General features: G+C 40.9%; 1 protein-coding gene and 1 long non-coding RNA gene across 5 annotated transcripts in view; one reads left to right on the top strand and one right to left on the bottom strand.

Moving 5' to 3' along the window:
* Window positions 1-25,222, bottom strand: part of LOC127607587 (uncharacterized) — a 113,184-nt gene that overhangs the window by 54,817 nt on the left and 33,145 nt on the right. The window lies entirely within an intron of this gene.
* ppp1r16b (protein phosphatase 1, regulatory subunit 16B) overlaps window positions 1-25,222 on the top strand; it is a 75,189-nt gene that overhangs the window by 22,727 nt on the left and 27,240 nt on the right. For 3 of the 4 annotated variants that reach the window (XM_052076019.1, XM_052076020.1, XM_052076017.1), the window contains one exon: window positions 4,304-4,731. In XM_052076019.1, coding sequence (XP_051931979.1) covers window positions 4,464-4,731 — 268 coding nt within the window. In that variant the 5' untranslated portion in view covers window positions 4,304-4,463. Of the gene's footprint in view, window positions 1-2,582; window positions 2,738-4,303; window positions 4,732-25,222 lie in introns of those variants that run through there. The other variant, XM_052076018.1, reaches the window with a different exon arrangement.

The following is a 25,222-nucleotide window of genomic DNA, read 5'->3' as shown; positions in this document are numbered from 1 at the left end:
ATACTGTAACTAACACAAAAATAAGAAGTAATTACTGATTGTGCAACATTTACATTGTCCTTCTAATTTATATTCATATTAGGAGATTTTCCATTCCTCTGTGCTCATGTTGCTGTATGTTAGCATACTTGACTGTTAGGCTGTTAGCATTACTTGTACTTTTACTTGGCAAGAGGACCTAATTCCGAAAAGAATACTGAACCATCTACCGTGTTTTTGGTACAGAGGTTGCTATCTAGCTATTTGTTAACATGTCCACCAGAAAATCAGTCAGTTATATGGTGTGACCACCATATGCTTCACACAGTGCAACACATCTCCATCTTGGTACACTATGCACGTGTGAGAAGGATGGAGTTTGTTAGCAAGGAGAAATGCTTACAGAACCCAATTAGACAGATTTATGCTCAATATTTGAGAGGAATTGGTCTTTTGTGTACATAGAAAAGTGTGACTAGTCGTGCCATGATTGTTATTTTGTTTCGAAGTGAAAATAGCTGAAGAGCGGAACGGCATTCTATTTGTCATGTCGACAAATGAGACTTTTGATTTTGTGAACGCGGCCGTCGAAACAAAATACACATGAACCGTTTCTCACTGCAAAAGAAATCAAGTATAACTGACGGCTGGCAAGAATGTTTATCATCGTTCCCGCTGTTCTGTTAGATGAGGTGCATCGAATTGAGGCCGTGCCACTTTTTTCACCCTCCTCTCCATAAAAATGTGCAGTGCACTGTAGCATTCCGATCTGCTGCCAGGGAGCTGATTGAGGTCAATCTGTGATTTGCAAGCCTTGGACCCTGGGGAGCGGCTGTGATATCACAGTGGTGACTTACAGCTCTTCGTTCTCACTTTATATCTTCACAATTGTCTACAAATACTGCACTCTCGCTTCTTCAGCTTTGCTTAACAATTTGGACATTCAAATTCTGTAACTGTTGCCTGTAAAGTTGGAATCATCTCTGTTTACTCCTATTTAACCCTGGAGAACCCAAGAACCCTTTTCTTCTTTGGAAAATGATGAATTTTACATTAAATGACTGCTATATATTCACTGAACACCAAAAATTATGTTTTTTCAATTATTTAATGCTTTAATTAATCCTAATTTAGGATTCGGGCCAAATTTGACCCTTTGGGATTTAAGGGTAGCATTTGAGTCGCAGAATTTAGAGGGGCCAAGTTTGACCCCATGGGTTCTCCAGGGTTAAATGCATAGATAATCGCCAGTACGGTAATCACATGGGGGGGGGGGGGGGGGAATAACACTATATCACAATCATTTCAAGGAAAGAAGAACATTTTCTTCCAACTATATAAAGTACTGAAAGAAACTGTCAAGAGGAGGGCTATACAGAGAACTAAGTTTTACAGTAATGTCAAGAGAAAAAGACTACAATAAGATTACAAAACATGGGTGGCACAGTGATCGACAGGTTAAGCTGTTTCGCCTCACAGTGCAGAGGTGCAGGGTTCGATTCTGGCTCCGGCCTTCCTGTGTGGAGTTTACATGTGCTCCCCTGCGTGGGTTCTCTCTGTTTCGTCCCACATTTCAAAAATATGCAGAGCAGATTGACTAAACGCTCCAAATGGTCCTTCGGTGTGATTGTGAGTGTAAGACGGGTGGTTGTCTACTGTATCGCCAAGCATGTTTTTGGAATGCGGGAGGAAACCAGAGTACCCAGAGAAAACCCACGCAGGCACGGGGAGAATGAAAACTCCACCCAGGAAGGCCAGAGTCAGAATCGAACCCTCCACCTCTGCACTGTGAGGCCGATGTGATAACCAGTCGCCCACCGTGCCACTCGTCCTAATATTACAAGAAATAATTCCCAAAAAGATGAGAACCCCCCCCCCCCACCAAATATTAAAAGAAAAAAATGTATTTCATAGGACTCAACTGTATTTATAGGACGTCTAATAAATCAAAACATCACATTAAATACAATAAAAGAAAAGTAGTAATATGAGAAATCAGTTGTAATACTACAACTAAATTACTACAACAAACGTATCTATCTATTTATCTATCTATCTATCTATCTATCTATCTATCTATCTTCATATATTCATATATCTATATCTATATCTATATCTATATCTATATATATATCTATATATATATCTATATATATATATATATATATATATATATATATATATATCTATATATATATATATATATATATATATCTATATATATATCTATATCTATATATATATAGATATATATATAGATAGATAGATATATGAATGCAATTACCTCGCCTCACGTGCCTCAAGACAAGACAATCCTCAACAATCAATTCCACACGGTGGACTGACTTCTTTAATCATTAAGCGATTAGCATTCCCATCCCTGCTTTCTTGGCTCTTTTAGTCTTTTGTGAAAAGATGCATTCAACGTTGCCGTCTTGACACAAGGGAAAAAAAGAAAATAGCTGTCAGCTTTAGTTTGAAATCCTACCAGAACAAATTGCGAGCCTGCTACTTTAACGATCAGCCTCGGAAATCATTTCCAATTTGGTTTAAACTTCTCGCGCTTTTTTCTTTTTTTTCTGTGTCACTCACTTCTTCACAATCGTCACACATACCCGAAGTGATGGTGTGATTTATGACGATTGGTTTCCTGACCTCGCATGCGTGCGGCTGTTTGGCGGCTGCAAAGGAAACGAGACTTAACATCACATTGCACTATTGGTTGTTGGATTAGGCGGTACAGAAAGCAGCGAGCCAAGTAAGTGATTGATTATTCAAGCATATAAATACACACTTTATTGTAAATAAGCAATTGGGGGGTCGATCGGAAGACGGTCATGATGGTAAGGGAATGTCACGTTTTCATTGAAACCCTTTTGAGAAGTTGTTTTTAACTTCTCAAAACAGCACATGTTTCAATGAAACGTGTGCAATTTTGTGTGTGACGTTTCAAAGGCTTTTGCTTTTTGCTCTTTCTTCGGGTGGAAATTTCTGTTTCGGTAGTTGTTGGAAAAATGACTACTCTGCCCTAGTTTGAGGGCTTATCTTTAATGTGCAGCATCCAGGAAGTGGTTAACCTTGGTAGAGTGGTAGGACACGGACGTATGAGGCCAACGGAAAATTAAGTAAACAAGCCTTTTTATTGATTTATTTTTGCAGTTGTTTCGCTAGAAATGCAGATGGAGGCCTATTAGTATTAGTAGGCCTATATTTTTGGTAACTGATTAATTATAGAAGTCTCGCTGAAGATCATTGACGGACAGAGATTATTGGTTAGTCTAGAACAGGGGTGTCAGATTAATTTTTGTCGCGGGCCACATTGAAATTAGGGTTGCCCTTGGAGGGCTGTTATGAATTTTGGGAAACCACATAAATATTTAATCCCCTCCACATATTACATACACAGCGCACAACAAATTGATGAATAACTCGTTTTAAAATCAGAAATCAAGAATCACGACTGTTATTGTGGATTATATGTGACAATTTGAAATTTTGTTTCAGACTTTAGCAAGCATCATGGAACTTAACATGCATGATTTGTTTTCGTGGGCCACATCATTGAAACCTGTGGTCGAGAATATTATTGGTTTGTATCTCAGCTCAGGTCTTCCAGAGGAAAGTAGGCAGGGTGGGTTGGGGGGGAGGGCACACGTGTTGACTGTTACGCTCAATAAATGTTTGATAAAGCTTTGGTGCCTTGAGATTCGAGTGAAATATGAATTAATTTATGTCGTGATTAGATATGATTACCGAACATCATTTCATGAATAATGAAAAGGTGAAATGATGAAGTCAACGATTTATTCATATTGCAATTTCTGACATCCTTATTCAAGGTGTAACGAACACGATTTGAATTGAAAAAGATATGAATTATGAATAAATAATGAATAAATATTAAATCCTAATCATTATATTGAAGGAAAAACACAATTGCAATTAGATCATTTTTCAAAATCGTTCACCCCTAATTGCCATTGAAGTTTCCACTCAAACTAAATGTAAAATCGTTTACCATATATTGTAGAATTTTATACTGTCCCTCGGTGGCGAAGACGCACACACCAGAAGCAGCAGCACAATGTTGATTGAATTAAAACATATAATTACGACGCAAATACTGTTTCATTATTTACATTCTGTTGAGTCTGTTTTTATATTGTGCGATACTGTCTAAAATGCTTAAAATTGTGTTGGTGTTTTTTCGGGGGTGGGCTGGAACAAATGAGGGGCATTTTCATTCATTTCAATGGGGGGAGATGGCATGATTTGCAATATGATCTTGATAATAATGATGCTTATCTTTCCGTTGCTTTGTCAGAACTGCATCGGAAACCATCACAGTGATGCTGACGAAGAGACTGACAGGAGGAGGCCACCGCCGAAGGTGCAGCCCTCGCTAGACTTCCGCCATCTGCTCTGCTCTGCCCACCACCACCACCACCACCACCGTCCCCACCCCACTCCGACGCTTCGCCATCATGGCCAGCCACCTGGAGTTGATCCAGGAGCTGCAGCAGCTGGACAAAGTCCCCAGTCTGGAGAGGCTGCGGGCGGCCCAGAAGCGGCGCACGCAGCAGCTCAAACGGTGGGCCGTGTACGAGAAGGAGATGCAGAACAAAAAGCGCAAGGCGGACAGGAAGGGACGCAATGCCAATGGCTATCAGCACGCCGAGGCCAAGAGGCGAGTGTCGTTCGCAGCCAGCGTGGCGCTCTTGGAAGCATCGGCCAGGAACGACCCGGATGAAGGTAGACACACTCATGTGCTGTATTTTCAATTTTTTGCAAAGTCATATCAGCGGCACGATAGCTAAGGTCAAATTTTGAGCACAATTGGATCTGTTCAAGTTATAAACCTCACTTTAAGATCACTTAAAGTCATATTCAGTGCTTTCAATTAAGGGAATTACCGTTAAAACAAAAACATGACAAAAAAGAAGTGTGTGCCTAATTTTAACAAAAGAGTAGAGTAAGAATAAACCACATAAAGAAGTGTCATTTCACAAGAATAAAGTCAAAATATTGAGAGAAAACTGTTGGAATTTTAAAAGTATGAGAAAGGTTCAAGAAAAAAGTGGCCATTTTACTGTTTTTAGCATTCAGCCTACAACTAAGTTTCGATCACAAATGCAAATATGTTTGTGTGTACTGTATATGCCAGTCAAAACTATTTGGCAAGACCACGCTTCCGTAAATCAGCGATCCCCAACCTCCTGTCCGCACAGAGACAGACCTCAAGCTATTATGGGAGCAAATTTACATAATCAAACAAGGCAAATATGGGCGCAACTCTGGACAATCAGAGTCCTAAAATTTGTTTGCATGTTGAAATAAACAGAATCCGCCAATACATGAAAGAAGCAGTAGTAAACAAAAAGTGATTGTAACAAATTGACCAAATGTACAGCTGAACGCGTAGCTGATGGGCAGCCATGACATCCGAAGATGAAGCTATTTTGACAAGAGAAGTTCCTCCCCTGGCAGCATCTCGAATGCCATGTGGAGTAGGAAGCCGTTGTCCGTGCTGTGTCGTCAAAAACAAGACAAGACAAGAAACCTGTTGAATCATTTCAACAAGTAGCAAAAATGCGAGTGAAGTTTGAACAGCATGCCCACGTAAACATTAGCAGTTTAGTCGCTAATAACCAGCAAGCAGCCACCAGGTCAATCATGTCACATTTGCCAGTAGCAATGATGCTAACGCTGTATGTAGAATCATAACTTCCGTATTAATATGTTTACATTATAAGGCATATTAATTATTCCTAATTCATCCATTTATTAGTAATTAATTGTGCTAATTTGAATTTATTCTACATTTGTTGTGCAGTAGAATAATGCCATTTGAAATGAAGGAATGTTAATAAAATGTGGAATTACTTGTGAGCGGTGGTTCTTAACCCGGGTTCGATTGAACCCTAAGGGTTCAGTGAAACGGTCTCAGGGGTTTGACGGAGGTTGAGACACACCCGACTCAACATGTCAATTAGTTATGACATGCCCATTTGGCCATCACTGGCTACAGATGATCACATGACATTGCTTGTCCAATCAGTGCTGTGGGAAATTTAGTTCGCTCAGTAGTCAACGTGTGACTGTTGTGATCGTATGTCGTTAAAAAAAAAAAAAACACTTATATTAATGTCTTGAAATGTTATTTACTTTTTTCTGTTTTAAATAAATGGCGTTTTTTAATGTCTTGAATTTGTAACAATACATTTTTGTTTTTCACGAATGAAGGGTTCGGTGAATGTGCGTATGAACTGGTTGGGTTCGGTAATGCTAACAAGGTTAAGAACCACTGCTCTAGAATTATCTTTGTTGACAGTAGCAGTGCTTGAAAACGGACAATTTAAAAGCAATGACAAAAAAAATGGTTGCCTATCAGCCGGTTGGGGACCACTCCCGTAAATCACAATAAAGTCTACAGTGTTCCCTCGCGAACTTGCAGTCAGTTATTACGGATTCACCATATCGCGGATTTTTATTTGTGACCACAACTTCATACATTGTGGTTTTACCATGCTATTTTCCTGCTATTTTTCTTCCTCCGAAGTCAGACCAGTCAAAAAAAATGTTTCGGGGTTGGAGAAAATTTGTATCAATAGATGATAAAAATTAGACAGCTCGTCAAAGGTCAAAGCTCAGAGAAGACACTCTGAAACAGTGACTCCACATTCGATGTCACCGCTCCAAAAATAACACTTAGCTGATCGCGTCTACTTGAGCCGCCAGTTAATGAGCTGAATTTGTTCAGCTCGGCTAGTGTTTTGTCACCGCGGGAATAATGGAGTTGTCATACAAAGCACAAACTCTGCCAGTCTTTTAATTAAAATTTCTTTACGGATTGGCACGCCTGACCCGCCCTCTCATCTTGTGCAGATAGTAAAGTAAGAGTTTGGCGTTTGGACACAAAAAAAACAAAAAAAACATTTAACATCACATATAGTGGGTAGAAGCGATTTCTCATTAAAAATCACTTGAATTTACATGAGATTAAAGTGTGACAAATGGAGCCGATGCACATCCTTTGCTTGTCTGGGGAGGAAATATGCTCGTAGAAGTGCAATCTCGTGGAAAAAGTGCACAGGAATGATCAGTTAGGCTAAGGTTGTCACATTTTTCTCAGGTGAATAAGGGTCATATGTAAACTTGTTGAAATGTGAAATCACCCTTTAATATATTTCAAAGTGATATAAACAGCCAAACAATGGGAACCCTCTTGTTTCCTCCACTGTTTTCTTTAAAAGGGAGACATATAATTAATTTTCTTCACAGTTTCAAACATTTCCCAGATGTCTTAATAACATTCCTCAAAATACTCAATTATTACAAGAGCAGTCAAACGATTAAAATATTTAATCTAATTAAAAATGCAACTGTCATAATTAACTCAAATGAACTAAAAAATTAATCATGATTACTCACACAATTTTTATCGTTTCTGAATTTCCATTTATATATTTTTTGTCGTATTTTTCCCCATTTTAATGCTCTCATCAACATGGAATCATGAATCAGTTTTCTTTGTGCAAAATGCAAATATTTACTGAAATAACAATTTCAATTTTCAATTTTACATGAACATTTTTCACTTGGAGCAGTTATTCACAGATAATCTCTCACACAATATTACTGTCCATCAACAACAGTGAAAAAAATATTTTGTCGCACAATAGCTGCTTTAACAGACATGCTGCTTTAACATTATAAAGTGCATATCTAAGGTAAACTAGGACTCAGCCTATAGTGGATTTAAACCATGGTTGCATACCTCGTTTTTCTCAAGTTTGCTTTGAACACAGCAGTCAGGCTATGTTGATTCTGTTGGTCCTTCTTGCGCGGAAGTCTCTCTACGGTTTTGTGTGGAAATCATTTCGGATGACTACACTTGGTTCGATGACAACACTGGAGACGATTGATTTTCGCTAGGTCGCTACCACTGCACCGCTCAACTTTCGTTGTCATGTCACCTCCGCAGCGCACTGTCACGGTCAGGCGAACACAGAGAAGCTCCACCCGCTCTATTTATATGGACACGGAACACTGTAACCTTCCACACGAAATAGTTCCAAACAAGTAACAATCGCGTCTGTGGCATACATTGTATACCTGTATGATACAGGTAACTTTGGTCTTGTCAGCGGAACAATCTGGCAACTTTTTAAAAGTAAACTTTCCATTCATAAACTCTTTAAGTATCAGTTTTTGGTGTCTAGCGCTGTTGTGGCTGACAAAACAAACGTGTGTGGACCTGTGTAGCGTGCTTGTTGTTTTGTTTCTGGTTTATTTATAGAGCACCGTAACATCCGTCGTGAAGTGTGCCGCGTTAATCTCGTGAGAAAAACTTTAATCCCATTAAAATTTATTTAAATTAATGCCAATAAAAACGCACTAAACTGACAGCTCTAATTTTTACACATCCTATTTCTTGTCTCGGTCCTGGCGAGTATGTAATCTGTCACACTGACAACTATGATTTTTTGGGGGAGGAGGGTTGGGGGTGGGGTGGAGAAATGTTTCCGACAATTACAGTTTTGTAGGATTACTAATAATCAGTGTTGGTCTGAAGAAAAACCCCAAACAAACCATATCGGTCAACCTCAACTTTGAAATTCTTAATTTCTGTACAAAACAGCGTAACTTCCGCAGCTTGCTGAAATTAAGAGTCTGCATGACTTCATGATGCAGCATTTTCGTTGCTAGGATAAATTTGTTACGCACTACGTCTTATAGAACGCGGTGTTAATAATAATCCGGTGTAGATACACACTTAACATGCATGTTCAAAATCAGACACCTGACAGAATGTTTCTCGGCTTTGGCGTCTGCTTTGCACTTGTGTACTTGGGGCGGCTCCGTTGATCCGTTTGCCATCAGCCGCTGCGTAATTAAGGCGACCATGTGAGGATGATTGAGATGAAAGAAAGATGCAGGATGCGGCCTGGGTTGCTCTTCTGCAGTTTTTCGTTTGGTCGACACCCTCGACTATCACCCCTCGGTTGTCGCGCAAGCCCAGACTGAATGCATGGCTGAATTCATAGCATGTCATAGAAATGCCTTCATGGCAGCTTAAACGACCAGACGGGAGGTACCAATTCAATGCGAGGTTGATGTCTTCAAAAACAGACTGACCGTGTCATCAAAAGTAATCAAAGAACAGACAAATGGGGTGTAAATATGATACATTAAGAGGTGCACATTCAATAAGGAAAAGGCAAAGGTGGCCTGCGGAATAATGCCAAGGTTGCCTACGTTTCAACCAATGAGCATTAGGTAATAAATGTAAACAGTGACATACAGTAAAGAGACAGTTAAGAAAATTGGATATGCAGTATCCACTATATTGAAATTGAGTATTAAGCCCTGCAATGTAAATCCAGCCCCAAGAGGCTGCCATAATATTGTTTACATTATGTATGAGCCTGCTGGCTACACAAAAATCACAATCAAGAGGCTGTTTTGTAAAGGGGGTATGACTGGAGACACGGAGCGAGTAGGGAGGATATATCCTGACTTGACACGCATCCTCCACTTCCTCTCAAAGTTATATCTGATAAAACGATACAAAGAAGTCAAGCGTTGTCTTTCCAAGAGAAATATAACATGAGAAAACACAAAGGTTCCGCTGAGCCCCAAGGGAGACATTCACTACCAGAGATCTGTACCTTTAAGGGACACTTGGGAGTATGACCTGTTTCTGGATTCTAAGGAATGATAGACATGAAAGAGTTGAAAGGGAGTCGCTTGCTGCCAGGACAGTCAGTTTTGTAGTTGACAATACAGTGACATGACTCGCTTTCGCCTTCTTGTGTCGTCATCTGTTGCATCTCCACAAAGTCTCTGTTTGTTCCCAATGATGGCGTAGCGTAATAAGAATAGTATTACAGTGAAACTCTTCTACAACGAAACCTACATGGGTGAAAATACCCCCCCCCGCCCCACCCAGTGTGAAAAAAACTTCATGCATTAACACCACTCCCACTCTCCTGCCCTCCATACAATGAAAAAAAAACCCCTGTTGCGTTATACGAAATATTTTTCTCTGCTCTTGTCTTGCGACGAGATTCACTACAACAAAGTCTAATCGAAGAGTGACCTCTACTGCTTCGTTCGGAAACGGCAACAGCAACCACCACACTGGTTTACACATGCGCAGTAGTCCAGAAAATATTTGTTATTGTTAGTTTCAGACGCAGCAAGAATGTTGCATTGCTAAAATGGCTACAAAATGGACCTTTGGATGTCAAGCAGCTAAAATAAGAAGAGCTCTGATGCTGGAAGAGAGGGTAAAAGTGATCAAAATGAAAGACGGAGGAAGTAAAATAAATTTGTCCTTGTTTATGATGATACTAATGCAGCATGTTATACCGGAGACAAATTCCTTGTGTGCTCTACATACTTGGCCAATAAAGATGATTCTGATTCTCCAAGAAATTGATGTAAGTGAAAGTGAATGCTGATTGTAAATTTCACAATTTCTTTACCTTTTTTCTTTCTACACTGACTATATAAAGCAGGGGTGCCCAAACTTTTTGGATCGAAGATCTACTTTTCGATCAACTAACCTCCCGGGATCTACTCTTACTGGCGCGCGCTCATTCGCGCGCACACACACACACACACACACACACACACACACACACACACACACACACACACACACACACACACACACACACACACACACACACACACACGCACACACGCACACACGCACGCACGCACGCACTCACGCACACACACACGCGCGCGCGCGTGCACGCCATGATGAGAAACAGCCTGAAACGGACGCACTTTTGCAGCCTGTTAAATATCGTAGCTCACACGTACCGTTTTAAAGTGCTTCCCTGGGCCCTCTTAGATTCCTATTCTTTGCTCGTGCCCTTGGTGAATTGTACACGAAGCAAACTCTGAATGAGAATCATGACGATAAAAGATAGAGCGCAACAGCTCTGATCACAAGCTGCAATTGCAAACTGATGAGCGCTAACAACTTCCGGTGACGTAATCACGCGCCACCGTAAATTTAAGAATTACCTGCTTTATTTTATTTTTAAAATATATTTTTTTTGGTGAAAATTAGACTGATAATATGATTAGTGTGCAGTGTATATTAACACAAAAAATATATTAATAACATGTACAAAGACACACAAATGGTTGTTTGTTTTTTTTTCTTCTCGATATGCCTCGGATCTACTTGGGAACTGTCTTAGATCTACCGGTAGATCAGGATCTACCTAATGGGCACCCCTGATATAAAGTGTCAAATAGGTGTATACTCATACTTATGCACTATTGGAATAAAAAAAAAAAGAGTACACATATGTTTGTGCTTGCGTGTACAAATACGTGTGTGTGTGTGTGTGTGTTTACACCTGAGAACAAATTTGCTGCAGTGAAAAACTCCCTGTTGTGAAAAATTTCTTGCTGCAAACATTATTTCGTTGTAGAGAAGTTTCACTGTACTTATTAAAACAGAGGGTCCTCGGTTTACCAAAGCAGCGACATATACATTGTTTGAAGCTATCAAATGCCAAACATTGAGCACAGTGGCATAAGAAGTCATCACTTGGCAGCGAAAGGCACACTCCGTTTTTTCCCCCCTTTGATTAAATTTTTGACATTAGTCAGTTTCCAACTTTGAGCTTCAAAAGGTTGCAAGGACTTGCTCCATTACATTTAGGTGTCTGGTGGTGATGGCAGCACATAACTTAAAAAAAAAAAGGATTATTTTGACTGTCATGTTATGAAGAGCAGCATAGCGTGTCACAGTTTCACAGAGCGTGTTTTCACCAGTGACAACACACTAATTACACCTCAGATACCACTGGTAATTATAACATCCAATTTGATGTTGGAGGAGCCTCAACCCAAAATCCATGGTCCATTTTTAGATGCTCACATTTGCTTTGGGTTCACCCCTTTCTTCCTACCATGTCATTAGCATAAAGCGCACGCAAGGGGACAGAGTAGATTTTCGGCTCCAGCAACTAGCCAGGCGGTCTCATGGAAGAAGCAGTCTTGCTCAGTTATTTGTGTGCAAATGAGCTCTCTCAGGAGCTTTTTGTCTTCTTCTCGTGCCTCCTGTCTTGCTGGAGCGGAGCGGCTCCGCTGCCGAGCATAAGGCCCCATGCGAGCGGCACTGGAGCAAGACGTAATGCAATGCAATTAGAAACGTACCAAATGTGCATGGGGCTACTTTGAGGCAACGTGGAGACACCTTGCCGTATGAGTAAAATTGAAGATCATTGAATCGATTCACTTAATATTATTCTGATTGGGATTAGAAAATCTCTCTGAATAATCTGAACTAAATAAATTCAACCCATTTATGTTGCAGATTGAAATGACCCATTTTGAAGGGGAAGCATTATGGAAAATGTACTTTCTAATTGCTTGTGTATGGCATAACAGTGATTTATTTGTGAAACACATGTACCGGTCCGGCACAAAAATCTCCGCTTCACAGTATCACAGAAAGCTGTGATTTATACAAGAAGAGGAAAAAAACTTTTGGCACACTCACGCTGGAAAAGCTTTTTGACACAGCTCACATCCAGACTCACACGTCATGCGCCAGCCCACCGTAGCCCCGCCTCTTAAAGCCACACTCAGACAGTATAGAATTTTCATCAACATTTTATACTTGCCTTTTAAAAAAAATGTTTAAATATGTTTACAATCTATTCAAGAATTTTTTTAAATAAGTTTTAATGCTGTTGGAGGCCCAGCGCAACGACACCCATAGCTCTTCCTTTTTGTTATTGTCAACATGACAATTGCTGAAATGACATTGTGTCTCTCTTTAGAAAGACAATAAAGCTCACTTCAGAATGACGCTGTGAGAGAAAGATGAATTCAAGGCAGAGAGTGGTATTAATCATAATGTCTGCAACTCATCCAAAACAGCTGCATGCAGAAACAATTCAGCCAAACATGCACAATTGATCAGCTGAATGACCGGAACTTATTGACCAGATATCATAGAACAGTGGTCCTCTACTAGAAATGCTGGAGGTCCACTTTTTTTTTTTATTAAGACCAAGGTCCGGTCCCATGCATGGCGGTCATAGGGAGCAGGGCTATATGCCCATTTAGTATGGGCATACCGTATATAAAATAACAATTATTCACTCTGCCAGTACACAGCAAATAATGAGAGGTATTTTGTTGAGGCACAGGAACTCTTTTATTTTGTTAAGTTGTGCCTGCTAAGAAGATACATCAAAATATCAATTTCCTTTAACAAAACAAATCAATCCCAATTTGCATTTTGTATTGCATCACAAAGCTGGCCAGACAAATCAGCAGCAAGGACTTCAGTTCGTCTGGTCGATAGACGCATGCTGACGCTTATGTATGGGCACACCTTAAATTTAGAGGAGCCAATCAGCTCCTCGTATATGCTGACGCTTATGTATGGACACACCTTCAGTTCAGAGGAGCCAATCAGCGCATCGTTATCGCCGACATGCCCTGCTCAACCAGGGTCTCCAGTCAGTCAAACATTATACACACAAAGTCGCGCTGCCGCGGTCCTCTGCATTACATCTGTTAGTGCACGCAAAGACTACAACGGATAATTTTAACAAGCGATCGTGGTAATGCGTAGATTATAGTCCACAAATATAAAATGTATAACTTAAAAATCACTTTATAAATTATTATTTTATACAATTTACCGAGGGTCCGGACAGAGGAGGTCCTGACAGAGGAGGTCGGCGGTCCGGTCGTGGATCGCGGTCCGCCAGTTGAGGAAGAGGGTTATAGAACATTTGCTGTGTTTGTTTGGCATTGTTGCGGTTGTAGCTTGTCGTGGTGTAGATGCACCGCATCACACCGAGAGCTGCTTCTAACATCTTGTTACCATAATTAGAAACACGAGTGGGGGCAAACTGTACATCCGTAGTGGCTCTACAAAAAGACCCCTGCAGCTGCTGCTGCCTAACACGTTTCTAATGAAATTGGACCAAGACCAAAGAGAAGCTTGTTATCCCTTTTAATTCTTCTTTCAGCTCTCATAAAAGGTGCAGATTCATGAGTGCAGCAAAGATGGCTGCCATTAAAGTGGATGAGCACTTATTATTGTTTATTAGCGTGCAGTATAGTCAAGTGTTTTTTTTTCTGGTAGTATGGCAATTTTCTTCTCCTCTCTGAGTGACAAGGAACCTGTTTACTCAGCCAGTTCCAACTTTGACAACTGTGACATACTGTAAGTTGCACATGCCAGTGCTTCAGTGAGCTTGTGTCACGCCTTTAGACCCCATTCTTCCCACACCAGAAGAGAAGACTGTGACTCTTCGCCACCAATGTTCTAAACAGAAGCTGCGGAAGATGACACTTATTGTGTTAAATCTGTCTCATCTTGCACACTTAGAACACAGATGATGTATTCAGTTGGCTAAGTCATTACTGAACAAATATCAAATGTTTTTTGATTTTAAAATGGTGTACAAACACATACTGATTTTTAACACCGTAACCAATTAAATACGGTATTTTCCGCACTATAAGGCACCCCTCATAGCATTCAATTTTCTTAAAAGCTGACGGGGCGCCTTCTAATCCAATGCGCCTTATCGTAATAATAATAATAATAATAGTACATTTTATTTACAAGCGCCTTTCAAAACACCCAAGGACACTTTACACCTGTATATGGATATATATTCTGATATGTTGGACATCGTATTTAAAATGTTCTGTAAGGCACTTTGTTACAGCTGTTGCGGTTGTGAAAGCTCTAATAAATAAAGCTGTTTTTATTCCCTTGGCATAGTGGATGCATAATGCAACTGCAGCCACTATTGTAGCTTCTATTCTATGTGCCTTATAATGCGGTGCGCCCTATATAAGAAAACAGTTTTAAAACCGGCAATTTGCTTCTACTTTGAAGCCCCTTATAGTACAGAAAATACGGTAAATGTGGAAAATCCCCACAAATGACAAGGAAAGTAAATCAGCGTGCTCTTATTGCTCTGATAGTGTGCGTTACACCGCACATCTCCACGAGAGTCTCCTCCCGCCAAGCAGATGTCTGTAGTAGAACAAGAAACAGACATACATGCAATCCAGAGGATCGAACATATTGAACAGGTGTAGCAACGCCACTCGAGGTCTTTACAGGCTTTACATTAACGATTGTCGGGCCAGACTGTTTTCCACACCACAGGGTAATTGCTCAGGACAATCTTTCTGCTGTCTTAAGATGAGGAAAAATACCCAAATGATTAGTTTGTGTGTACTTGGGGCTGTCTTCAAATCAATAATTTGGTTCTCTTGCGCAAAGCAGAAAAGGTACATGATGAATTTTGTATTGTACATGTGTTTCCTTCATAACAATAAGGCTATCAGTTGGCTTATAGAGAGATGAGTCTCAACAAGAGGACTGCTGACACAGTCTAATGAGATGGAATACAAGAGCTGTCTGAAAACTCCGGCCTTCACAAAGATAACAATGCTCTGTTTGGATTCGCAGTCATATTGGCAGAGAAGTCGGGAAATGATTCAGAAATAAATATAAATACCATCTTTCCTAAAACAGCGGCCATCCCGAATAGGTGTTGTGCTCTGAGTCAGTCAACCACTTAAGAAACTGTAAATTTCCCCAGTGTGGGACAAATAAAGGATATTTTATCTTAAAGACAGTTATGCTTCACTGGACCTCAAATTGACATAAATTTTTTCCCCATCCAGAAAAAATACGGGTAGGAGATAAATTAACAACAAGAACAGCTCAACTTTATTTGGGGTCAATCAAAGGCACTTTGAATGGTGGCAGGTGTTTGCTGAATCACCACTGAGAAGAGGGTGTGCACACTTGTGCAATCACACTATTTGTTATTTTTTAATTCCCCTCTACGACGATTTAGAGCAGTGTTTGTACCTTAGAAGTACCGAACCCAACCAGTGACTATGCACATTCACCGAACCCTTAGTGAAAAATAAATCTATATATATATTTTTTTACAAATTTTTATTAAAAACAGAAAAAAGTCAATAACATTTTAAGAGATAAGTCCACTTATTTATATATTTTTAATTCTATGACGCACATACGACAGTCACACACTGACAACTACCCAAACTAAATTTCCCACAGCACTGATTGGGCAAGCAATGTCATGTGATCACCTGCAGCCAGTGATGGCCAAGCGGGCGTCTTATAACTAAATGACATGTTGAGTCGGGTGTGTCTTACCCTCCATGGCAGAGGCTCCGTCGAACCCCGGAGACGATTTACCAATCCCCTTGGGTTCATTCGAACCCAGGTCAAGAACCACTGATTTAGAGGTTAAAGATGACTTTGGAACAGTTTTGAATTTGTGAGGAAGTGCATACATAATGTTTCCTTTAAAACATCCAATATTGTTTTCCCGACATCCAATTTTTGCATATTCATGATATCACCAGACTAGTATTGCTCCCCCTTGTCGTGCGGTTTGTCATTGACTTGATGAAATGAACATTGCTCGTCAGTTGATTACAGAAGTGTCATTCGGCGCTTGAAGCCACGCCACCATGAGGACTTTGAGATAAGATGTATCCTTGTGCCTGCGACATCTATCACACTGTCAGGATTAACGTCGTCTGAGTAACAGTCATAGCCTGCAGAATGCTGTGGACTAGAGCAGCTATGTTTTAATTATGCTCTGTCAGCCTCAACAGTCACACTACAGTATTTTCACTTTACTATTTCATCTTTTCCCATCAGCCCTCTAGCTTCATTTTATTAATGACTTCTTGGGACAGACTCGAGGCCAGCTCAACTATTTTCTTTCTTTCTTTCTTCTTTTTTTTTAAACCACCCCCTTGCTCTCGCACTTTGTCTTCATAAATTAACAGTTGGGTAAAGACTCCTTCAAACGCTCTCCGCTCTGTTGACGACTTTATGTGGCTCGGCCCGGGCAAGAGCAACTGACTCATTCTGCTCACAAAACATCATTTAGGATTACTGAGACCAGACTGATGTTTTTTTGCTTATTCAGTCGCATCATTTAGTAAATGACTGGCCTGTGTAAATGTGACACATCAGTAATGGGCTATTTATTATACTCGAGCGGTTCACTGATCCCTTCCATCATTGTGTCCATCGCTTTTTACAGTCGTTTGCAGCACTCATTTTCATTTCCTTCATTTGATTGTGCTCTCATAGAATCACCATTCTTATCACTGAGCCAGGATGTTTGTTTGGGAGCGGGATTACGTTTTCCTTCATTTCCCAGTTAAAATGACAACATCGGCTTACAGCGTATTATTCTTTAGAGGAGTTTTGTGTGAGTCATATCATTCGGGAAAGTGGGAGATGAAGAGACACACAAGCCACGGCAAAGCGGAACGAGGCATACCGACCCACTAATAGACTGTAGAGGAAGTTACCTCACAACCAATTACTGTTGCTCAAATGATAGACATGTAGATTGGCCACTGACTGAATTTATAGGAACTTCAAAGAACAATAGTCTTACTGTCAAACAGACTTAACAGACGCCCCATGAAGATGCTTTTAATATCTACACCTATTGAATGACCTGACAGCCATTTTGTGATGTTACAATGAATAAAAATCAGCCAATGACCGGCACCGGCAGTGGGTGCCCTTAGTTTCCCTCTTCCTACTTCCATGGTAACCGCGGTCACCATGGCCTCCAGCTACTCAGCGGCGGTTCTCATTTTACATCAACATGGCTACCACTCTGGCCTAGAGCTGGAAGACAATCTGTCTGATTTAGGGTCTAAAATGTTTACATCAATCAGTGGGGCAGGTTGGCTGGTGTCAGGAGTTCTCAGCTCCTCCCCAACTGCGACCTCACATCGGTGCTCATTTTGTTCCCGGTTACAAAATGCACCAATCATATCATTTAAATTGAACAATTGTGCCTTAAATGAGTGACCCCCCCTCTTCCATCACCCCTTCCCTGTTGTAGTTAATGAATACCCTCTCCTCCTTGCCCATAATCCCAAAATAGGACTTTGGATTATCCAACGAGGATTATGCCTCACCAAACAAAGCCAAAGTAAACCAAATGCCTCATTGGAAGGACACCGAGTGGTTATGGTAAACTGCAGAAGCACAAAACAATGACTTGTATTGAATGTATTTAAAATTTTGCAAATTGACTATGATATTGATAAAATTTATTGAGACTTTTTGCCACTCCTAAACTTGATTTTGTTGTTGTTGAAATCTTAATGTGGAACGAGCAGATTATTGTTTTGCTGAAGAGAAATGTCATCTCTCAAAGTGGTTGCATTATTTTTATTGAATTAAGATGTGCTATGCATGATCTGGACGGTGTAAAACCAACGGTACAGTTTTATTTTAGTTGATTATCATCAAGTGCTAAAATAGGCTCCAAATAAACGCCCCTCCCCAATGCAGTACACCAGTGGTGCCCAACTACCGGTCTGTGGCGCGGTACCAAGCGCAATCCTGCGTGCCACACTCCACTCGTGCTACGTCGGGTCGAGCCATTTCCTAATGTGAACACGCAGTTTTCATGAGCATTACCAACACCTGAGCAACTGTGATGTCATTTTTAGTTGAAGGCAAGTGGCAAAAGGATCGCTCGCTGCGATGGATAAAAAATGGGTGGACTTTGTTGCTTAATTGATTTTCCAGAAATCCAACATTTATCAGAATACCAGGTTGAGAAGTAGTGGCTCTGCATAGAACAATCGATGGACCACTTTATTTTTCTAATATAGTGAAACGATCGTTGCCATTTTGGTCTGTGACGTGTATATGCGGTTAGCGTGTACGCGGCTACACGCATCCTATGCGGAAGCAGCTGCCGGGCAATCATATTGCAGCGGGAGATGTAACTCAAATACGAACCGTGCATTATGACCTAAAATGCGTTTAGAATCAATCAGCAGCTCGTGCTTGAATGTTTCCATCTGCCTGACGCACTGTGTGCTTGGCCAGAGCGCTGGGCGGGACACTCCCTTTTTGAGGTTCAACGCTCTAAATTGATGAATAGTCGGGAGTGAGGCAGAACACACACGGAGAATATTTCCAAAAACACCCGTCGATAAAAGAAGGTTGCTACAGAAGAGCTTGCAGGAGGAGACGGCGATTTTCAACTACCTTTTAAACTGTACCAATTTGAACGGATGAAATCTGTCATGTCATGTGGAGACGTCTTGAACTACAATTAGGGTTCCAGTCAATTGACATGATTTCTCTGCAATGTTGTGTGCATCCAGGTGATGAAAGGATTCTACTATCGTTGTACAATGTATACAGGACATACTGTGAAACTGACCGTAGGGATGTGATGCGCTAAAATCTTTGGCCGGTGCTTTCCTCACATATGTACTTGTTGAGATGGGACTCTCATAGTTTGGTTTGACTCCCTGCTGGCCCAACGTTTTGTTCCTCCCAGTAATCAGCGGCTGTCATCTTTACTGTCTGGCGCACAGCTGGACACGTGGAGACTGCAAAGCCAAGAAAAAAGAAAAACATTTGTCTCCCCGAACTTTATTTAACACTATTATTTTCACTCTCTTCACCGCACATAGTTCAAACAAAAGGTCTGGACCAGACTTGGAAACAGTACCATGTCGTGTCAGTTGGCCCGTGTGTGTGGGTGGGGGGACTGGACGGGACGGTTTTGCTGTGATGAACAAGAGACCATTTGTTTCAATCCTTCGAGGGCCTTTGTGGAATGTAAAGTATAAAAAAATAAATAAAAATCCAACTGTGTTTACGAAAACATATGAAGTAGGAGTTCAACAGACTAGTCAACGTCACTACTCTTCAGTAACGTTTAGGGCACAGGTGTCAAAGTCAAGGCCCGGGGGGTAGATCTGGCCCGCCACATCATTTTATGTGGCCCTCGAGAGCAAATCAATCATGTCAAGTTCCATGATGCTTGCTAAAGTCTGAACCAAAATTTCAATTTGTATAATCATATGTAATCCACAAGAACAGTGATTTTTGACTTCTGATTTTAAAACTAATTATCCATCAATTTGTTTTGCGCCGTGTAAGTACTATGTGGAGGTGATTAAACATTATATGGTTTCCCAAAATTCATAACGGCCCTTGAAGGGAAACCGGAACTACAGTGTGGCACGAAATAAAAATGAGTTTGACACCCCTGGTTTAGAGTGTGATGTCGACTACTCCCTAGTCACATCTTCCTGGCTTGAGGACGACAGCAACAGATGATTGTCGCCTTAATGGGCTTAAATTGTTTTCTATATCTGCGTGTGCCGATTTGGCAAGCACTCATTTTAAACAAAATTTTCATCCCGTGCTGCGGTGCAACCGCATTGTGATACCGGGTGCATGTCCTTATTTTAAGCTCCCCGAATGTTGCCCAGTGGATTCGGTTGTGATCAAAGCTTGCATGCGGAATATGCCTTGCCAGCTGTTTGAACGCCTCCGTCCGTACACAGTATGCTGCATGCCATCAAAGTGGAAAGATAGCGGGGAATTATTCCACTGCAGACAGAAACTCCGCAGATTCACACGATGTAGAATTCCCCGTTGCGGCGGGCGTTAGAATGAGGATGGGTTTCCCCATTTGGCCAAGTTGCGCAAACTGTACCTGGCTTCCGCTCTGGCAAGAACACAAAGCAAGAGGATTTTCCTCTCTGCCTGGAAATACCTTCACACAGCACGTGTTTTCATCCAGGCCGCATTGATGCCCTCGAGTTCTAATGTTTAGTGTTCTGTGTACATTTGGTGTATGAGCTGTTCATTTGTTAATAAATGTAGATTATTGCAAAGCATTACTTCCTGTGATTTATTTTTTTTTTTTCAGTCATGTTATTAGCGGTGAGTTGGCATAAACTTTCTCATCATCAGTGTCAAGTCTGAAATATGGCACTGTCCAATTTGAAGAATAATTTTCCAACAATCTATAAAGTCATTCGGAGGAAAAACAATGAATTTCGTTCACCCAGATCTGTATGTTTTATGAATGAAATTTATATTGGTCAAAGAAGATAAACAAGATTTTAAAATTAATCTCAATTTGGCGGGGGGCTCTTTGGGGGGATGCTTGAAATCAATTTATATCCAGAGGAATTTTTTTTTAAATTTATCCGTTTCTGAACGCAAGTCATTGGAGTCTGTACAAAATGAATAGCATGGTAAGATGCCTCTTATCTTACTTTTGGGAAAAAAACAAAACAAACAAAAAAAACCACAATCCATTAGGATTTTTTCCAAGTTGGAACCTTTCTCAGTTGACGTTGGTCAAGAAATGGGGTATCCTTGCACACATTGCAACCATGAATGAACCAACTGTGAGGCAGCCATGCAAACTGCGAGGTCCTGCTTTGATTATTCTGGGGAAAAAAATATTTGTTCTTTCATTTTGTTAAAAATGTTGTTTTGTTTTTTGCATCAAATGCTCTCACGGGCCACGAGCGGGTTTCCAATACCCGTGCCCTATTCTAAAAGGCTGATTGAAAATGTTCAGTCTCAGGAACACTTCATTGAGTCTTTGGCATCGTGCGAAAATGAAAGCTCATATCCACACAGCTAATAACGTCTGGGAATTGCCGGCGTGTGCAACATTGACTGAAGGATTTGCCTGCTAATGACACCATCGGCATTATAGAGTGAAGCAATCCCGCAAAGAGATGTGTTATGTTTATTCTATTTCTTAGCGACTCGATACATCGTGGGGTCCTGCTGTGGCGTAGCGTACAATTAACGTCCCTCAATAGGTCATCATGCGCAGGATAATTATAACGCCTGGCGGAATGCTAATTATATTGTCGTTCTCCTCTCCAAATGTCCTACTAAAACCAATGTCATTTCCATGCTACTTATGGATGTGGCCTACTTTCTGTGTAGCGGAGAACTGAGCAAGGATATCGTACTAAGCCATTAGTAACGTATTCTGATGAGTTCCCCTGGCATTGTTGCGCATTTTCTTCCCAAAAAAGGAGCTTGCTTTTGGTAAATAATGTGTACTGTGCGCATGTCTATTCCTTATCATTAAATGGCTTACTGTAAATAACACAATTAAGTAGGGTTCTAATCTAAACGGTATGTTTATATAAACACATACACACACTTGGAGTTACATTGTGCTGTTTAAGTGTTCCCTTTATTTTTTTTTAACAGTGGATAAATTGATCCCCCCTAATATAGAATGGGCTCACTAGCTTTTATCGATGATGTAACTCATAATGAATTCTTAATTTACAAAAAATGCACCCAAATTAATCAGGAGGGGCTTGATCATGCGACAAGAAAATCCAAAACACAACAAAGGACTTGATCAAAGTGGAAAGTCTTAGCGCAGGGGTGTCCAAAGGGCCACTGTCCTGCCTGTTTTCCAACTCTCCCAGGAGACACACACCTGATTAAAATAATCAGGAATGTTCCAATGTTGCTTCAGAGCTGGCTGATGAGCTGATCATCTGAATCAGGTGTGTTGCAGCCGAAAGAGATGGAAAACAGGCAGGACAGTGGCCCTCCAGGCCCAGAGCTGGACATGCCTGTCTAAGAGTGACCAACTCTGTAGAGCACGCATTTTACCTCCTAAAGAGGTCTGAAGGGAGAAACTCCCTGTGTGGAGTTTGCATGTTCTCCCCGGGCCTGCGTGGTTTTTCTCCGGGTACTCCGGTCTCCCACATTCCAAAAACATGCATAGCAGGCTGATTGGTCACATTGTATCTAGGTGTGGATGTCCGCGTGCATGATTGTTCGTCTCTGTGTGCCCTGGGATTGGCTGGCAACCAATTCGGGGTGTCCCCTGCCGACTGCCGGACGACAGCTGGGATAGGCTCCAGCACCCCCCGCAACCCGAGTGAGGATCTAGCGGTTCGGAAGATGAATGAATTAATGTTCCAATACTTTGCCTTCTTGAAAAAAGGCGGGTGGCTTTAAATAAAAGGTGCTCTGTTCTGACTCTTGGGTTAACAAATCATGAAATAAAAGCTGGAATTCTGAATGTTAGTCTCAAATTCATGATCTGAAACCCAAAGGTTTTCAGTTGGCCCCAAAAAATAAAAACAACAACCCCCTCCACCAAAAACCCCCCACCAAGAATTGACCTTGCGGTTCCAATACTTTTGGAGGGGATTTTATAGCTGATAAAGGTGCCGTGACTGGAAATTGGAGGCTGACTGCATTTGAACTTGAGAATTCACCATTGATGCTTGACATAAACGTTAATATGCCTCCATTCGGCGCCAAGCGGGGCTCCCCTGCTTTGGAGCGAGTCTTCACCAATCGATCGCTCAGCATGTCTGCTTCTCCCAATTCCGCACTCAAAGCTGAAATGAATTATTTTTACAAATCAAACAGAAAACTAGATCGCGGGGCACCGTGCACAGTGCTGCGTCTGCCACTGACCAAACCTGCATGGGCGAAAATACCCCCTAGTGTGAAAAAAAAATGTCATGCATGAAAGCCATTCCCCACTTTTCTGCTCCCCCTACAATGAAAAGTCCCCCTGTTCCGTTATACAAAATCTTTTTCTCTGCTCTTGCCTCGTTTACACGTGGCTTACACATGTGCAGTCGTACAGGAAGTATTTGTTTCAGATGCAGCACAAATTTGCATTGCTAAAATGGCGACAAAACGGACCTTTGCATACCAAGGAGTGAAGAAAAGAAAAGCTTTAACGCTTGAAGGTAGGATAAAGGTAATAAAAATGAAAGATGGAGGAAGCAAAATAAAAGACATTATTCAAGAAATTGATAGAAGTGAAAATAAATGCTGATCGTAAATTTCGCAATTTCTTTTCCTTTTTTCTTTCTACGCTGGCTATATGAAGTGTCAAATAAGTGAATGCTCATACTTATGCACTATTAGAATATAAATAAAAAGTGTTCACGTTAGAGATAAATTTTGCTACAGTGAAAAGTTCCCTGTTGTGAAAAATTTCTTGCTGCAAACATGATTTTGTTGTAGAGGAGTTTCACTGTAACATGATTTAAGGTGTACTCCTGCATCTTGCTGAAAATAATTTGCTGAAAAACGCTGTAGGTACCCGTAACCGTAATGATCATTAGCGCTACCTGACTGGTGATGACTGGCTGGCAACCACTTAAGGGTATATAACCCGCATCTCTTGTTTTATTAGCTGCTCATCCGCAACTAGAATGAGGATAAGCGCCCCGGAAAATGAGTGGATCGCGGTTCTCCGCTTGGCGACCAGTCCAGGTTGAACCCGCTTCTCTCGCCCATTTAGCTGGAATAGGCTGTGGCTGACCTATAATCCTAATGACAAAAAATGCTTGAGAAAATAGTTGGCTAGACAAAACTTGCCATGATAGTCAAACCTATTTCATGAATATACTGTACCACAAAGCAGTAAAACTACTCCCTTCAATTTTTACAGCTTGTCACTCCCTTAGAGGGACTATAAACCACAGTGACATTTTAGACGTAGCACATAAAGCATATCAAGCATAGCTCAACAGCATCATTTAAACGAGTGCGATAAAAGCAGAATCTCTGGCAGATGTTATCGCTGCACCAAAAAAAAATAATTAAAACTTACTGCTTTGCTACCACAAAGTGAGCTTCTGTGTGGGAAATCGTCGATTTTTGGACTCGCCTATTGGATTACTCACGCAAGCCGACCCTAATTTAGCCCGCCCCTCGTTGCCCAAGTACAGAGAGCCCTCGGGAGCCAGGCTGTGATTCAGCATCCATCCGTGCAATAAAGTGTCCTCTGAACTCATCTCACCAACAAAATGTTAATGCTCTATAACAAGAGTCGTGTTTCATGTTAAGTCACCTCAAAATGCACGCCAATGACACTGCTTGTAAAAGGGTTGGCCCTTAAGAGAAAATTAGATGAGATTTCATCATAAGCCAATAAAGATCAACAGTTTGAATTTTCTAAAATAACGAAAATAAAAAGCATGGGTCTCAGGTTAATATTATCATAAAACCTGCTTGAATTGTAATGTGACATTCTTACCTGTCACATGTCTAAAAAGAGGACAGTCAAATGTGCTGTGACTGAAAAATGTTTAAACGAGAGTTTATTTCGTACGTTTGTAGCTCCGCTTCTGTCTCTTGAAAAAACACTGATTGGACCACTTTCTGTTTATTTGGACATCACATCAAGACAGATTTGTGAGATGACATACCTGACAAAAGCCATCTTGACTTTATTTGGGTCTAATCCAAGGCACTTAAAATGGTGGCAGTTGTGTGCTGACTGCCGTTTGAAAGTAATTGGTTCATTCTGAACACAGTCAACACATCCCAGTTATAAGAGGGTGTGCACACTTGTGCAACCACATC

This window comes from Hippocampus zosterae, chromosome 9 (genome assembly GCF_025434085.1).
Source record: "Hippocampus zosterae strain Florida chromosome 9, ASM2543408v3, whole genome shotgun sequence".
Taxonomy (NCBI): Eukaryota; Metazoa; Chordata; class Actinopteri; order Syngnathiformes; family Syngnathidae; genus Hippocampus; species Hippocampus zosterae.
This window is presented reverse-complemented; position numbering and strand designations above follow the sequence as displayed.